Source organism: Pseudocercospora fijiensis (assembly GCF_000340215.1).
Source record: "Pseudocercospora fijiensis CIRAD86 unplaced genomic scaffold MYCFIscaffold_1, whole genome shotgun sequence".
NCBI lineage: Eukaryota > Fungi > Ascomycota > Dothideomycetes > Mycosphaerellales > Mycosphaerellaceae > Pseudocercospora > Pseudocercospora fijiensis.
The window spans coordinates 3,756,628-3,773,839 of NW_006921532.1; the positions used below are offsets into that span (position 1 = coordinate 3,756,628).

Below are 17,212 nucleotides of genomic sequence, written 5' to 3' on the forward strand. Positions count from 1 at the left end.
TAAGGGCTATTTACGGCATGTAATGCCCCTAACTGAGCTTACTAAAACTAAGGCTAACCTAACTAGAGAGTTTAAATGGACTAACAGAGCATAAGCCGCTTTTAACGGCCTAAAGCAACGCTTTACTAATGTCCCCTTATTGTACCATTTCGTACTAAGCAAGCAGATCCGAATTGAAACTAACGCTTTACAGTTCGCTATATTAGCTATTATGTTATAGCAGGCTAATAATACCTATTAGCACCCGATTGCCTTCTTTTTACGGAAGATAATCGATATAGAACGTCGGTACGAGACCTACGAGTAAGAGCTCCTAGCAATCGTAGAAGCCTTCAAGTACTAGCGCTATTGTCTCGATAGTACTTAGTACCCTATTTAGGTCTATACGGACTATAACAACCTCCGTAGAATTACGAAGGTTACTAGGGTTATAGGTCGACAGGCTAGATAGGCCGTCTACCTCGCCGGGTTCGATTTTGATATATTATATCGGCTAGGCGTAAGTAACTCTGCTAATAGCCTATCGAGGCGACCTAATTACGATAGCGAAACCTAATACATTAATTCTCTATTTCTAACCCTGCAGTATAAGATTGCTATAAACCTTGCTATAAAGCAGGCGCAGGATAAGCGGACTTCCGGACCCCGCGGCGGCAATAAATACTATAGCGGAGTTGTCGTTCTTCTAGTATACGTTAAAAGAAAGAACGTAGATCGCTCGAGCTATAACGACTCGATTAAAGATATTGCTATCTATAGCGATAGCACTATAGAAGAGGTTGTAGTTAATCCGGCTACTAGTGCTATTAGATGCATATAATGCGTACCTCGTTCGATAGCGAGGGTGCTATTAAATGACCTTGTAAATAGGGATAGTTAATCGTTTATAGATAAGCTGTTACGTGCTTAGCAGAGGGACGCCTTTGCTGTCGAGCGCATTAATAAGCTTGTAAGTAGGCGGGCGACTCGATCTAGCAAGAGTAACAATAATTAGTCGATCGACGACAAAGGTTACTTAAAGTTTAAGGGCAGATACTATGTCCCTGCTAAACAATCGATTAGATAAGAGCTTTTAAAGAGGCACTATAATAGTGAACTCGCTAGTTACTATAGTATAGAGAGGTCGCACGAGTTACTATCGCGCATATACTACTAGCTAAATAGTAAGCGGCATATAAAGGAGTATATACAGATCTGTATAGTATGCTAGCGAGTTAAAGCACTAAAGCACTTACTATTTAGCGAGTTGTCTTCACTCCCTGTTCTAAAGAAGCCTTTTATAGAGCTTATAATAGATTTTATTATAGGTCTTCCCCCTACTAAGCGAAGAGGAAGCAAGGATATCTTTAACGCTATCCTAGTCGTTATAGACTAGTTTACTAAGGGCGCTCGATACATCCTAGCGCGGAAAGATTAGACTGCTATTAATATAGCAGAAGCGCTATAGAACAACATCTTCTATACCTATTAGGGGACCCCTAAAGGGATAGTCTCTAACCGAGGCTCGACATTCATATCTTATTATTAGAGTGAGATTTGCCTATAGCTGAGACTTAAGCATCGCCTGTCTATAGCATTCTATCTACAAATAGATAGTTAAACCGAAAGGCAGAATGCTACGCTATAGCAGTACCTACGCAGCTACATTAATGAGAACCCTAATAACTAGGTCAATCTCCTATAACTAGCCGAATTCGTGTATAACAACAGTGTCTACTTATCTACTAAGGTATTACCTTACTTCGCTATAATAGGCTAGAACGCTGCCTTACTATAAGATCTATTTACCTCGCTCGAGGCCGAGCGCAAGGAAAGGGAAGCGTATTAAGTACTAACCCCTAAAACACTAGCGGCTATTAAGAGGGTTCAAAAGATGCGAGAAATTCACGCTATAATAGCTAACAAACTAGCAAAGGCCTAGGCCTATTAGAAGGCCTACTATAACAAACACTATACGCTAATAACCTTTAAGCAAGGCGATATAGTTATGCTTAGTATAAAGAACCTCCGCATCCGCAAACACCTATTACCTAATAGCAAAACAAGGCCTAAGCTCGCACTAAGATATATTAGCCTATTCCGCATTCGAGAGGCTAAGGGCATACAGGCCTATTAGTTATAGCTTCTACCTCATTACACTATCTATAACACCTTCTATATATCCCTTCTTAAGCTATATTACCTACGCGAGGGGGATAAAGCCCCTACTAAATATAAAGATATACTAGCGGATAGTAAAGAGCTATAGTCTGTAGAACGTATTCTAAAGCACCGGACTAGGCAAGGCAAGAAGGAGTACCTATTAAGATAGCAAGGCTATTTACCTAAATAGGACTTATAGGAAGCTAAAGGTTCCTTTAAAAACATAACTAAGTTGTTAGATAAGTATTAGACTAGTATAAAGAACAAGAAGAAGGCTAAGGGCCTATAATGTCGCCTAGGAACAATACTACCCCCGGGGTACTATTAGCTAACTAATTAGAGGCCGGCAAACTAGGACAATAAGACTACACTAGGCGCGCTACGACGCGTCTATTAGTTAATCGCATGCTCTTTTAAGGACTCTAACTCTTTACTAACGCGCCCTGCAGGTCCCCCTCTTATTCTCTTATTCTATTAGGGCCTCGAGGCCTAGGCAATCGGCGAAGACAGCGCGGCCGACGCGGCTATGTTAGTAACGGTATTGCGGAGTATACTATTAGTTAAAGAAGAAGATTAGAAGCGAGGTAAAGTTAGCGCCAAGACGACTAGCGCCGCTATTATTAATATTACCTAGTCGCTACTATTATTAACCTTACCTACGTTAAAACTTTAAGGCACCTTTAATTAAAACTTTAATTAAAGCTTTAAGCCTATTAAAGGTTTGATTAAAACTTTAAGCCGCCTAAAAGATTGAGCGACTAATAGACTAACTAAGGGCAAAACTATAGAGCTAAGCTAGCCGGGGTCGATCTTGCGGATAATAGGTTACTCCTCGATCTATCTAATCCTTTAAGCGAGGCGAACCTCTACTACTATACTTACAATAGCCTTTACCTATAGAAACTAGAAGAACTGAGTTTTTTGAAAAGATAAGATAAGATTAACACTTAAAGGCTGCTAAACCTAGCTAATTAGGGCTAGCGAAACTACGAATAATAAGAATAATAACCCTCGGAAACGGACAAACCCTCGGAAGCGGACATTGCTAGGTCTTTTAAGAGTAGACGCAAAGAACTCGATACAATATTACTTAGAACGGAGGCAGTGCTATAATACCTCGTACGTCTACCTATTATAGTAGGGAAGACGCGCTCGTATTATAATTAGTCGAAGGCCTTTAATTCTTGTAGATATATATTACTTTATAGTTTATTATATATAGAGGTAGCGCAGTTAGAGTTATATATTGTATTATTAGAGGTAAGGTTTAATATAGTTATATAATTAGGTAGTTAAGTGTTTAATTTAGCGCGGGCTAAGTAGCTTATTAGACTAGCTAAGTTAGCGGTAATAGAGGTCGTAGGATATAGATAGGCTACGAGGGCGCGGCCTTTAGAAGGGAAGCGTATATTAGAGCCAAAGAGGCTATACGTAATTGGCATATAATTAGGCCGAGTAAAGCTAGGGTCTTAGTGCCTTAGGTAGGGCTTGGCGCTTAGCGTTAGGCTAACTCTCCTACCTTCCTCCCTCTCCTCTTAGATCCTTATCGAATACTACTCGTACCTACTACTACCCTATCTACCTGCTAATATACCCTTCTTATAACAATAAGGGTAAGAGCAAGTAGATATACCTCGAATTTAGCGTAACAGCTATACTATACGTTAACTTTGGCTTTATTAAGTTATCGCTAGCAACCTTAGTAGAAATTACTATATTCCTAAAGCCCTTTGGAATTTGAAGCATATTTCAACCAAATTCATTAGGGGAGTTGCTAGCAACTCGAGGTTGGGGGTAGGACAGGGGTAAAAGTGGGTCGAGCCAATCAGCGCGAGTTGCTGATATACAGACACCTGCAAAACTTCTTGCAACTTCCATGCAATCTAGCTCCGCACTGATCTAGTCTCATTCCGTGCGAAAGCGTAGGTCCAAGCCCGGCAGGTCTATGCCTTTGAGCTTTGTACTCCAATGCTCTCCATTTTGGATCGGAAAAGCTCTTGTCAATGTACCTGTCGTGATAATCTCACCGGCTTCCAATGGCTTGCTGTACTCATCTTTCGCCAGAAGCTCAGTTAAATGCCTCAAGGCTTTTACTGGACTGCCGAGCACATTGTGCCCATAGCCGCTGTCTAGCTCCTTTCCATAATGATATAGGCGGACCTCAAAATCTTGAAGACTTTGCAGTAATGTTGCGTCTGCGTTGCCTCGAAGCATTTTCCGGGGCCCAACAAGCAGAAGACCATGTAGCGCAAATGCCGCAGTAGTGTCTGCTGCAGTAAATTTCCAGTGCGGGTAGACTGAGGCAACTATCTCGAAGCCATGAGCAATCCACTCGATACAAGACAGGATGTCGATATCATTCATTTCCGGTTGAGGAACGCCTTTAAGGCCAAATATAATCTCCGGCTCAATACGAGGTTCCATGGCATTCAAGCTGCGCAGATCTGCGAGCATTGTCTTTCCTTGAGTCATTTCCTCGGAGCTTGGTAAATCGATGATGGTGTTTTGGTACATGTAGCTCCAATTTGATTCATCGATGCCATATTCGTGCCAAATGTTTTTATTCGTGAAGCCGATTTTGCGCCCAGCCACAACCTCGCCATTCATCTCGCGAAGTTGTCTGATAGCGGCAGCAATATGATACGCCTTCTTCTGGTCAAACTCTCCGCCACCAGACTGGGCCTTTGATAGCAAAGGAATTTGATAGTTGTGAGATCTGGCATGTTCGGCAAAGACGGCCAATTTTCGAATTGCGTCAGGGAACGCCTCCCACTTTGTCTTCTTCTTCAGCATGCCATCAATATCGTTCGCTTCGGTTGCCCATCGCCGCTGAAAACAAGGCCTCAAAGGATTTACCAACCTTGCAGTGGCGCGAGGTAGGGGTTGAGCTCTCAAGGAAGCCATGATTGATCCCTGTACCTCACGGAAGCCCAGATGAGCAAAGATGTAGACAAAGATGTTTGTTCAGGAGATGGTCAACACTTCTCGGCCATGTTCGAAAGCCGATTGGGATCTTGCGGTTGCGATGATGCGTAGGTAGGATGTCAATGTTGATGAAAGCTTCGTGAAAGTATGCACAGCCAAGCTTTCCACGGCCCGGTCCAGCTGCTCGTCAACCTCATCAAGCATTCACTCCAGTGAAGGAGTGAGCTACGGACTCCATGTGCGTCCATCGCCGCGCCCTTCCACAAACGTTTTTGGTGTCATGCTACGGTAATGGTGAGTTGAGGAGTATGCATTCGGGTAGAGGTAGTCCATTGCTAGCCCACAGCACGCCATCTCGGCATGCGACCAGAAAAATCACCTGTTCTTACATTGGATTACTACATGTATACAAAGACCGCTTTAGGACCCGTCCGTGATCATAGCAGTGTCTCCGCCATTCACGATCTTAGGCGTTGTGTCCAGAACGCCAACATAACGTGCGTATGGCACTGTTATCCTTTGGAGATCTCTGTGCTTGCCTAGAACCATTACCACTTCCTTAAGCAAATCTTCACGCTTCCAACCGACGATCTCATCGCCCGTACTCCATTCAACACCAACGTCAGTCTCGTCGGATCCATCTTCTACTGCAAATATGCGCCCCATCAGGCCTTTCAAAAGCTCATCAACCTTTCCTCGGAGGCCTTCAGCGCCAATGCGTTTAGCATACATGATGAGATAAAGTCGGAATTCGTCTTTAGCGCCGAGCGACTGAGCTGCTGCCATGCGGTTCTCAAGATGGGCAATGGAAACGGATGATTCGAATCCCTCGAAACCTTCAGCAGACAGAAGTTGCTTCACCAGACGCTGCAAGAAGTAGGCTCTGCCTTTCAAGAGCGATTGTGAAGTCGTATTTCGTTCAAGTAGAGGCACTATTCCGGCCGATATATTCTCTGGATGAATCTCATCGAGGAAAGTGCCCTGACCAGATGAAGACTTGGCAGAACTCGTCTTGGTAGAGGAGGCGACAGTTGAAATGCTTGTATCTGTGGTGTTCCAGTACTGTGATCCGACGGCCCACCATGATTCGCTTAAGCGCTGCCAGCAGTACATGTTCGGGTTGTACGCGAAGCCGTCACCATTCGACATACCCACCACTATCTTGCCTTGACTGTTCAGCCGTGCGAACATCACACTGGGTCCGTTTGTCAGATGCGGTTGTTGGGCTTGCACTGCTGCGTCCAGCGCCGGCGCAAGAGAGACAGGCGCATGTGGTGAACTCATGGTCTTGATGTTCCATACATAGCACTGCCCAATGGCAGTCACGGCAAGGAGCCACCAGCCACGACAATCTAGAATCACGGGCTGCGATTCAAGCACGCAGGCGTTTAATAACCTTCTGCCAGCAGGTGTCCAAATATGAACACTGCCGTCCTCGCATGACGCGGCCCAGAAATTGCGATTGCCAGTGATCAATAACACAGCTCTCGGGAGAAAGTCTTGCCATAGCGTCTGGCTTCTCCTTGTCAATGTGATTCGCGTGGGCTCTTTGTCTTGTGCACGACCGGTCCGTGACGGACCTGACGCATTTCTGGCTTCGAAGACAATTGATGCATCATTGTCAGTGCTGTCGCCATTTGGCTGCGGATCGCCCTCGTTGCTAATTCTGTGGGGATCGAGAGGTCGCAGAATGACATTTCGTACCAAAGGTACCGCAAGCCTCGTTTGGCTGATTGTTGTGACCGGGTTGATTATAGCAGGACGCAAGACTTCCGGCACATCAACAGGCTTGCTGACACCTGTCGCGGAGCTGGCAGGGACAAGACCATTCTCAGTGTTGTGCACGATAGGCGTGGCGCCAGTCTGTTGTGCAGCATGCACTCGCCTTTCGCTGATCTTTCCTTCTTCATCGTCGCCATCCATCTCCGCGTACTTTCTCTTGTTGCCCAGCAACAGACTGGCCAGCCCTCCCTTGGGTAACCCTTCGTACGGCTTGCTGACATCAACAACCTTAGCTGGCTCATCCGAGGCTGCAGCTCCGTGCTTCACTGCAGCTTGAAGCTGGGGTCGCGGGAGATTCGACTCGCCCTGGTTAGAAGATGAGAGCAACAACGGAGCGACTCGCTTCTTTCCATCTTTCGTGATAGTCACTCGCTGTTTCAGTTTATCGATGCGTTCGGCCTGTGGGTTCTTTGGAGGCGCCGGATGTGGATCTGCAGTAGTTCCATTTGTGAGGCCATTTGTGACCGGCTCTTTGATAGTCGCCTGGCTGTTCACCTGAGCGCCATCGCCCATGAGGTCACCCATTCGACCTTCCACTCGATTCATCTCGGCGTCCTTACTCTGCTCTTCGAGTAACAGTGCATCCGTGTTTTCGACAATGCCAACTCTGCGACCAGCGCCGTATTTGGCAAGTGCCTTATCGTATTCGCCAGCGGGTGCTGGATAGCCAAGCTCGCCCTTCTCGAAGACCAGGGCCGCAATCGTGCCATCCAGTGCTGTCAAGAACAGCGTTTCGCCGTCGGGGCTCCAGGCTAGATCGCTGATCGCTTTGGCACTCAATTCACTCGTGGTGACAAAAGGTCGCGGGAAGCTCGTATTCCATACTGAAAGTGTCTTGTCTTGTCCTGCACACGCTACCACAGTCACTGCGCCAGGCGAAATATAGTCTTTTGGGATTACCGCAGGCGGCGGCTCTCTGCAAAATAGTCTGGGGGAAAACGCGCAGACCTCGACGGGCCCTTCGTGTCCGATCAGGTTGATCTCGCTGTCCCAGCTTCCTCGATTTATGATTGCCACAGAACTGACAGGCCCATTGACGGCATTTGCAGCAGCTATGTGCGCTCCTTCTGGGCTCCATGAGCATCTTCGGAAATATGTGGTCAGCGGCGAGGTGTTGAAGGGTGCAGAGACAGTGGTTTCGAGGGTGAAGTTACTGGTCTGGTCGTAGGCGGTGGCGTTGGGTGGGGGTGAGGTAAACCGGTAGATTTTTATGCTGCGGTCGTCGCTTGCAGTCGCAAAGTATTTGTTGGCTGGGTCGAAGGTGATGCCTTTTACGTGCGACTGGTGCTGAGCAAGTGTCTTCAGCTTCTCAAACGTGCTGCCGCTCCAGACGACAACCTTGCTGTCCAGGCCAACGGAGACAAGGATGGAGCTGTCGCAGCTCCAGCCTAGATCCTGCACATCGTTGTCGTGTCCGATCAAGCGGCGAAAAATGCGCCAGTTCTCTACGGGGGGCGCTTCGTTGCTGCCAAACGTCGCATGCGCCGGCGGACCCGGGTCGAGCGTGTAGACGCATACTATTTTGTCGTCGGCGCCCGAAGCAAGATACTTGCCGTTGGGGCTGAAGCGCACACTGTGGACAGTGCCGGAGTGGTAGGAGAGCGACGCGAGCTGCTTAGGCTGTGTCGCATCGCCATTTTCGATATTGCTGTGGTCTTCTGAAGCATTCACGATGGCCTCCGTGCTCCATATGCGTACGTGTCCGTCACCAGCTGCCGTCGCCAGGCGTGCGCCGTCTGGCGAGACATGGCAGCTGTATACTTCGTGATCCTTTTTCTCGCCTCCATGGATCAGCCACGATGGCTTGGTAAATCTCATTGTCGCTCGATCATATCGCGTTCGTTGAGTGTGTTCGCCGTTCTCGCCTGAGTAGAGTGTGTATTCGCGTGCGGATGCTGGCCTTTTGCGACATGTGAGGTTGCTGTTCTGGTCACTGTTACAGGTGGAAGCTCGCGCCGAGCTTGACTTGGCGAACGCGACGGGAATGATCACATGCGGTCCCCTGAGCGTCAGAATGCCTTAATGCCTTACATTAGTTCATTCACTTCGATAGCAGTTCGGAGCCGAAAGCATTGCCGTTTGTTCGAGTTTCACAAGGTAATTTCATAATGGCTACTAACGTTCTTTCTGTCGCAGTGTCGCTAACGAGTCTTGACACAAAAGACGATCCGAATATCAGATCTGGCCTTGGGGCCACATTCACTCAAGATCGAATCTTCCATACTGCCAGCCGTTATGACGGTCTCCAGTCATAGATGAAAGATGTCAGGTTGAGAAAACGTTTTGTTCGTAATCTGGCAACTTGAATGGTAGTGTGCCTTCATCTACTGGTACGTTTCTTATGGAAGTGTAAGACAAGGACCCTCACAAGGACCAAGGTTGCGTCGTATGATCAAATTGAGAGATATTGACTTGAAAGCCGCTAGTTGCAACTTGCAGATCATCTTTACGAGCGAGTCTCGTGTAGGAGCCGTGATCTGTATGGCTCCAGAAGCTCATTGACCAGCAAAGTAACATTCGAACAACTGCAACATCTCACTGAGAGGCGTAGTAGAAGCAGTGTTGAGGTGAGGCCAAGTGCCAAGTGCCATGTGAAAACGTTGCTCGCCCGCGCCCCTCCCCCGGCTTTCGATTTGCAAAGAATGACGTTGCCCCTTGCCAGATTTCTGGAAGCTTGACCTTTACTCCGGTATACACTACACTTTGAGCACCTCAAGTTGCGAAACAACCCACGCTCGCGCAGAGCACTCCTCACTCTCTTCCTATGGCTACTCAACGGCGGCCGCCTCAGAAGGTCTCGGTAGACGTACCCATATCCAACGGCGACATCAGAAAAGCCGCCGACAGACTAGACTCCCCAAGCGGCTCGCCCTTCCTGCCCACCTCTCTCGAAGCAGCGCTCCTTGCGATTTATCCAGCAACACTCCTGCTGGGTTCCTTGTTCAGCACAATACACCCCGCGAGTCGCAATGCGACATACTTGCCTAACGCGCAATCGTATGATCCCCAGAACGCGCCTAGCTATTTCGCAAAAAAGAGCAATGTCTTCAATGTCTGGTTTGTTAAGATCGGTTGGTTCTGGATCACGCTCGCATTCACACTCTTGATCTTTTCGCATTCATCGCTGGGGCCTCCACTTCGCCCACAGCTCACCAAGAGACGTATACAAGCGATACTACGGTACATCTGCGTCACAGTCATCTGGATCTTCGTCACGCAGTGGTTTTTTGGACCAGCGATCATTGATCGAAGCTTTCGGTGGACGGGTGGAAAATGTAACCAGGTACTATCGGACACCTTGGATGAGAAGATGGAAAGAGGAGACGTGAAGGAGGTCTTTTCGCATGCCGCATGTAAGGCTGTCGGCGGCCAGTGGGCAGGCGGTCATGATATCAGTGGACACGTGTTCCTCCTCATACTCGGAAGCGCAATGCTATGGCTTGAGCTTCTGCCAGCTGTTTTGCGGACAGAAGGGCTTCGAGAGAAGAGGCGAGTCATGGGTCCGGATGGCCTGACCAGAAGTGCTTCGTTCGAGGTGGATGCACGTTCGGCGCACACCAACACAAGGGACGAGTTGGGATTCGGCGTCAAGGCAGCCCTGGGTGTGGCATTCTTGAGTTGGTGGATGCTGCTCATGACCGCAGCGTACTTTCACACTTGGTTTGAAAAAGTCACTGGTCTATTAGTGGCGTTCTTGTCAATCTACACAGTATATTTTCTGCCAAGGGGCATGCCTGGACTGCGGCAGTGGCTCGGCATGCCTGTGCAGTGAGCTGCGGGCTGAGATCAACCGGGGGCATTGATGAGAACCTTGCGGGCTTCCCTCTCGAGTCAATAACCTAGCAGTGTCATCAGACTGTCGATTTTTGTGCGGTTCTTTTCTTTTCGGAAATGCCGAGCGGGAGGTCGTGATCGTGTTCGATGTCTCAAGTCAGGCTCCACACTGTCTTCACGGGCGAGATGAAGCTTGAGCGATTGCTGTGCAGAATATATCGATGTACAGTACAGCTGGCTGGCATAACAACAACGGTGTCTTTTCAAATCGTTGATCGGCTTCCAAAGCAGAATTGCAGGATTGCAGACCCCGGGCGCCACGATGGCGAATCGGCGCCGCAGCGCAACGCGCAAACGGCGGTTCGGGCTGTTGTTTGCAAAGCTTGCGTCTTCGGGACCGTATCCAGTCCCTGACTCCCTGCGCCTCATCCAGGTTCGTGTTCGCTATCGCCAAAACCGCATCTTGTTGTATGCGTTAGGGATGTTTCCCCCCAGGCCCCAGCACAGCCGCACCACCCAAGCAATGTGTCCTGAGGCTTTTTATTAGCAGCGGACATACCGCTACACTCGCTGCTGTTCGTGCCTGATGCCAGCTGCCTCGTCGACACGTCTCCCTCTCTCGCTCCCGTGCGAAAGCCTGGCTTTGGCCCCGAGCATTGCAACAGCAACATCTGCAATGGTCAACCTGGTGAGGCGTCGCTCCAATTCCATGACACGCTTCGACTGGACGAGAGATCTGGGATTGAGCTCCGATTTCCAGCGATGTACGAGAGAAAATGTAGACTGGACTGCCAGTCGTCTTGGCCCTATGTTGGACTGGCCCGCGTCTCTGCGTCAGATGGTGCTCATCTGTCTTGCTGATAGCGCACCGTCGGCAGTGCTTTGGGGCGCGGATACTGCGATTGTTTACAATGAACCCTTCTCTATCCTCATTGGGAACAAGCATCCCAAACTCCAGGGCCAGCTCGTAACCGGCCAACTCTCCGACCTATGTTCCGACCTCGATGCAGTGTGGCAGAGGCAAGCCCTAGACGGAATCACCGTGACCATCAAGAATCAACGAATCAGACAAGAGAGACTTGGCTTTGTGGAAGAGAGGACATATCACTGGAAACTCGTGCCAATCATAGGAGATGATGGTTTCGTTGCTGGGAGCCTCGTCAGCATAGAAGACAACGACAAAGTGCCACCGAGAAGAGAGCGTAGCAAGTCGGCAGCAAGAGAGTTCGGCAACGCTATCAAAGGTGCGGCCAATACCACAGCTTCAAACATTCTTCGATTGGAACAGCACTTTTCTGGCAAGACATGCAATTGTGAAAAGTTATGGGAGGCTACGCAACAACTCCGAATTCACGAGCAACGCTATGAGAAGTTCGCAGACTTTGCCCCTGTGGGTATAGCGGCGCTCGACAAAGACTACCAAGTCGAATGGGCCAACAAGGCATACTTTGACACGATGGCGGCACCTGAAGATGCCAAGTCTTTCTTCGCCTATCTTCATCCTGACGACGTTGCTATGGCCCAAGGATACTTCGATACTGGCGCGTTTCGAGACGACTCGTTCACATTCGAATGCCGTTTGAAGAAATGGCCTGCGAAGAAAGCCTCTAGCCCACTCGAAAGCCCGCGTCCGCTCGAGCCCAGCCCTTCTTGGGTACTCGTATCGGCGTATAGGGAATCAGATCATGAGCAGCATACTATGTGCTGGCTCATAGACATCACTGCTCACAAGAACGCGGAGGAGTTCCTGCGGAAGCGGATGTATGAGGCTGTGGAGATGAGGCAGCAGAAAGAGCGCTTCATCGACTTGATCAGCCATGAGATACGGAATCCATTGTCAGCGATGACCCATTGCATAGACGACATAATTGAGACTGCAAAGCAAGAAGCCATTGGCCCAACCGACGATGTTCTCGAGGCAGCACAGACCATTTCGTATTGTACCCAACACATCAAGAATATTGTTGGAGATGTCCTCACGCTTTCGAAGCTCGACTCGCGTCTTGTCGACATATGCCCGCAACCGACACAACCGAAGTTACTTGTTCAAGAAGCGCTTAGGATGTTTACTCGAGAATTGCGAGCTTCTGCCATTGACCTCGAACTGGACATTGACCCTTCTCTAGCAGAGCTCGAAGTGGACTGGCTCATGATGGATCCTGGTCGCTTTTTGCAGGTTTTGATCAACTTGACCACCAACGCGATCAAGGTGGTAAAGGACAGGAGCAAGCGATTGATTACCGTTAAGATGAGCGCGACGCATGGTCCAGCGTGCAAAGCCAGTGACGAAGTGCAATGTGTCCTCCCTCGCCAAGCTCGCAAGCCTGTCGATTTCCCAGAGCCGTACGATCTGGCTAAATCTCTGTACCTAGTCTGCAGTGTTGAAGACACGGGCCCTGGACTGGAGAAGCATGAGCTGGCGAGTCTGTTCGAACGCTTCGCTCAAGAGAATCCGAAGACTGAGAGCAGATACGGCGGATCAGGCCTAGGCCTCTTTATTTCGCGTGATCTGACCGAATTGCAGGGAGGACGTATAGGTGTGGCATCGCAGCCTGGTGTCGGATCGAAGTTCGTCTTCTCCATCGAAGTAAAGCGCGCCACCGAGCCAGTTGTATCAGTTCAAGTCCCTTCTGTCGAGGCAACCAAAGGGCTTCAGGTATCCATTAGCTGCGAGTCTCCTGTTGCTACTAAGCCAGCAGCCGTGTTGCCCGTCCAGGAACCTTTGCGAGGACAGGGCATAATAAGAAAAGACTCTCTCAAGAATAAGGACAAAGCTGCCCCTCGAAAGCTTCTCATCGTCGAGGACAACTCAATCAATGCAAAGGTCCTCTCAAATCAGCTTCGAAAACGAGGTTACGACGTATCGGTGGCGATAAATGGCGAAGAAGCACTCGAAAAGCTCAAAATGACCACTCCTCCTTCACGACCATCTCCAGTCTCTACCGCTTCGACAGCTTCGAATTCGACACCTTCTGTAGACTCAGTCCTCAGCACAACAATTCGACGAAAACCAGTACCGTCGTCTACGGAGACAATTTCTCCAGCACAATCCGATTTCGATGTCGTGCTAATGGATATCGAGGTACGTACAGATGCGAAGTGCTGCCTGTATCAAATGCTGACATGCTTTTAGATGCCAGTTATGGACGGGATTACCTGTACACAGCAGATTCGTGCATTCGAAGCGAATCAAGGAGCGCATCATCGGCTGCCAATCATTGCGGTAACGGCGAATGTGAGGAGTGAGCATGGCAGTGCTGCGCTGGAGGCTGGCATGGATGCCATTACCACGAAGCCGTACAAGATTGAGGATCTTGTGAAACAGGTGGAGCAGTTTGTCAGTTGACGACCTGAGCTCCCGTGGACCAGGTGACAGGAACGTCAGAGGCCGACGAGTTCTCTGGTGTGAAATGTCTCGAGTTACAAGGTTGCCATTACCGATAAATAGATGGCCGTCGTAGGCCCGACGACATCTGCTTTCAGTTGTACAATAGTGATACCCCAGATCCAGCCGCCCGCTCGCTCAGAACGCAGCAGGGAGGTATAATGCAATAGTAATGATTCAGCAAAGCAAGCAGAGCTGGAACTCTCCTATCCAAGCCAGCTTCAAGAGATCTTCTTGATTCTCCTCCTCGCCACGTCGATCTTCCCTTGCACGCGATCGACGTCCTGGTCCACCAGTCCCAGCATCTCATTCTGAACTTCCAACTCCTCGTTAATCATGATGCCCATGTCTTTCAGTCGAGCCACAGTCTTTCCAAGTGCTAGCACATCCTCATCCTGTTCCTGCATGACCTGTTTCTGTAACTGTAATACACCCGAATTATCCAATTCTCTGGTCCTTTCAGTCTCCTTGAGAGGACCCCCGAGAACTCTTCCAGAAGGTTTTGCGCCCGCGCTTGTGCCTTTCCAAAGCTCTGACTTTTGCTCACTGGTCGCCGCAGCAGAGGAATTCATAACAGAAGCTGTGGCTTTGGCAGTTTGCGCCGCCATGCTCTTCAGAACACCTTCTAAACCCTCCACCTCTTTCTTTGCAGCTCCTATCAGATCTTTCCTTCGTCTGATCTCTCCTTCGCCGAGCTTCTTGGCTCCACCCCAGCCCGCGTCATCACCTTTTGATGCGGCAGATATGGCTTTCAATCCATCTTCTAGCTGGGCTATGTTGGTGGCAGCTCGGACCAGACTCGCTTTTGCTTCTGCTGATAATGAGTGCTGGGCCTGAGCGGTTGTGGCGGCCTCGCGCTGCTTGAGTTGGGAGCGTGCAGCTTGAATGTATGATTTCAGGTCGCGATGCACATCCAGCCACTGGTTGGGATCTGTGACGGCTACTCCAGCGCTCCCAGGTCGTTGTGACGTGCTGCCATTCGTGGTAGTCGTGGTGATGCTGCCACTCGGTAGGTTGAGGAACGATCTCCAGACACTACTACTTCGCCATCGCGCATCCGAAGATTCCAAAATTGCTTTGATGTATTTCTCTAAGCCCTGCCGTCGTTCTTCTGTCAGGGCCTCGCTATTTACAGTTCGTCGGAGCCAGGACTTCGCAGGTAGCGGCGCGGGAGGCGCTTTGCCGGTGTGTGATGTAAGCTCGTCGTTGAGAGTGAGGAAGTCATTGTATCGCTTCTTGATCTCGTGTTTTCGGAGCGGTAGTTGCAGGGCGATGTGGTATTGCGTATAGGGTTTTCCGTCTGCGGGTGTCGTGATAGATGTGGTGGGTATTGAGATCTGGAGTGCCGGAGCCATGCTGGAGGCGACACACAACAACGAATGCGCTTCTTGAAGGACACCAGATCCGAGAGAGGTCTATCGAGGCCAAGGCCAAGCGGAAGGAGTGTCACGCTTTCAAGGTCAGGTCGGGCAGTAGCGCATTACATTGCCGAATCAACGTCTCCTGCCCTGCCTGCTTGTATCATCGAAGGTGAGAGCTCGTTGCGTCATTTGTCGCGTGCGGAAGGGAAAGCTCGGATGGAAGCGAAGCTAAGCTTGCCGAGAACCTAGACAGAACTATTTGTGGATTTGTGGCTACCGCAATCGCCCAGCACCAAAACACCCGCAACAACGACTCCTACTCTGGCCATACCAGGGTTATTTTGAGATGCAGTCCATACGGCAGATCGAGCGACTGAATCAGACCGAGCTCGACAAATGCATCCCGCCGAACGCTTCATGGCACACTGACTATCGCGACACGGCATATGTCTACATCGGCGGCCTTCCTTTCGAGCTCAGTGAAGGCGATATTCTGACCATTTTCAGCCAATATGGCAATCCCGTACACATCAACTTGGTTCGCGACAAAGATACGGGCAAGAGCAGGGGCTTCTGCTTTCTCAAGTACGAAGATCAGAGAAGTTGCGATCTGGCTGTTGACAATTTGAGCGGTGCTGGAGTCATGGGTCGTGTCATTAGTGTCGATCACACGCGCTACAAGAAGAAGGAGGGCGAAATTGAGGGTATTGGCGATGAGCAAGAGGAAGATGCAAATGACACGGACCGTGAGGTTGACGACAGGAGAAAGCGCAGGAAGACGGAAAGTGAGAGTGAGGATGAGCGGCCTTTGATCAAAGAAGAAGTTGAACTGCAAAAGCTGCTACGAGATCATGACGATGATGATCCCATGAAGGAGTATCTGGTCAAGGCGAAACGAGAGGAAGTTGCGGAAGCGCTGAAGGCCGTGGTCAAGCACAAATCCAAAGAACAGGATCGTGAAAGAAAGCACAGGCACCACCATCGGTCTCACAGGAGTGACCATAAACGCGACGACAGGGAGCACAGGCATCGATCTCGGAGGAAAGAGATGGACGATGGCGACTCGGAACGTAGGGATCGCTCTAGGAGGGAGCCTGAGGATCGTAGAGGCAGTGGGAGACACCACCAATCTCGCCGTTCTGGGCACGAGGAGGGTGATGATATGAGCGATGGAGGACATGGTGAACGACGGCCTCGTCGAGAACGAGACGGGACGCCAGGTTCAGGCAGAGACGGTCAACGTAGACACGAGCCGCGAAGAGACGAGGTTGCAGAGAAAGGAGACCATTCGCGGCGACGGAGAAGCTTTGATTCTGACGACGATCGGACAGAAAATCGAAGCAGAGCAGGCGAGAGACGTCGATGATACCATGGTACCTGGTCATTTCAATTCTCGCCATAGTCGACTTCGTGACGCCTCGTCTATTGGTAGATCGAAATGAAAGACGACAAGCTCCCCATGGTCGCTCCGAAAGGCTTCTTGCTCAGCGTCGAAAGCTCTCGTCGCGCCTAGAGTCTAAGCCATAAAAAGCTGTTCTTTCTGGTCAGTACTTGATGATCCAAGCAATTAGGACTTGCACAACGTACATGTGCCGCGAAACACTGTATGGCAATCTGGTGTTTCGCGTGAAAATACAGCTACGACTCGACTGGCAAAGAAAATCTACCACCGGTGTGTTAGAAGCGCAAAGCCATCAAACATCCTGCCACGATTGCATGCATCGGTGTCTGAGCTGCCAGTCCATGGCCTCTCGATAGCGCGCGTTCGAACAGGAAATCGAAAAGGCAACGCGCATCCCAGCAGCCGTCACTTCCAGATCCTTGAGCATACCATGTTCGCGCT

At 49.7% G+C, this 17,212-nt stretch overlaps 6 protein-coding genes across 6 annotated transcripts; 3 read left to right on the forward strand and 3 right to left on the reverse strand.

Annotated features, from left to right (window-relative positions):
* Positions 1–3,885: 3,885 nt before the first annotated feature.
* On the reverse strand, positions 3,886–4,639 carry MYCFIDRAFT_209670 (uncharacterized protein). Its single transcript, XM_007923032.1, has one exon. It carries the CDS (start codon positions 4,612–4,614, stop codon positions 4,048–4,050), a length of 567 nt encoding a protein of 188 aa, XP_007921223.1. The 5' UTR covers positions 4,615–4,639; the 3' UTR covers positions 3,886–4,047.
* Positions 4,640–5,445: 806 nt separating this feature from the next.
* Positions 5,446–8,749, reverse strand: MYCFIDRAFT_159185 (uncharacterized protein). The gene has a single exon (XM_007923033.1). The coding sequence runs from the start codon at positions 8,665–8,667 to the stop codon at positions 5,488–5,490; it is 3,180 nt and encodes a 1,059-aa protein (XP_007921224.1). The 5' UTR covers positions 8,668–8,749; the 3' UTR covers positions 5,446–5,487.
* Positions 8,750–9,613: 864 nt separating this feature from the next.
* Positions 9,614–10,888, forward strand: MYCFIDRAFT_148605 (uncharacterized protein; the record flags this gene model as incomplete). Its single annotated transcript, XM_007923034.1, has 1 exon — positions 9,614–10,888. The coding sequence occupies one exon, from the start codon at positions 9,614–9,616 to the stop codon at positions 10,619–10,621; it is 1,008 nt and encodes a 335-aa protein (XP_007921225.1). The 3' UTR covers positions 10,622–10,888.
* Positions 10,889–12,139: 1,251 nt separating this feature from the next.
* Positions 12,140–13,969, forward strand: MYCFIDRAFT_29042 (histidine kinase; the record flags this gene model as incomplete). The annotated part of the gene is made up of 4 exons (XM_007921712.1): positions 12,140–13,231; positions 13,316–13,558; positions 13,655–13,705; positions 13,757–13,969. 4 exons carry the CDS (start codon positions 12,140–12,142, stop codon positions 13,967–13,969), a joined length of 1,599 nt encoding a protein of 532 aa, XP_007919903.1.
* Positions 13,970–14,229: 260 nt separating this feature from the next.
* MYCFIDRAFT_26335 (uncharacterized protein) lies at positions 14,230–15,363 on the reverse strand (the record flags this gene model as incomplete). The annotated part of the gene is made up of 1 exon (XM_007921556.1): positions 14,230–15,363. The coding sequence occupies one exon, from the start codon at positions 15,361–15,363 to the stop codon at positions 14,230–14,232; it is 1,134 nt and encodes a 377-aa protein (XP_007919747.1).
* Positions 15,364–15,715: 352 nt separating this feature from the next.
* MYCFIDRAFT_192265 (uncharacterized protein) lies at positions 15,716–16,882 on the forward strand (the record flags this gene model as incomplete). Its single annotated transcript, XM_007923035.1, has 3 exons — positions 15,716–16,439; positions 16,615–16,742; positions 16,802–16,882. The coding sequence occupies 3 exons, from the start codon at positions 15,716–15,718 to the stop codon at positions 16,880–16,882; spliced, it is 933 nt and encodes a 310-aa protein (XP_007921226.1).
* Positions 16,883–17,212: the final 330 nt, after the last annotated feature.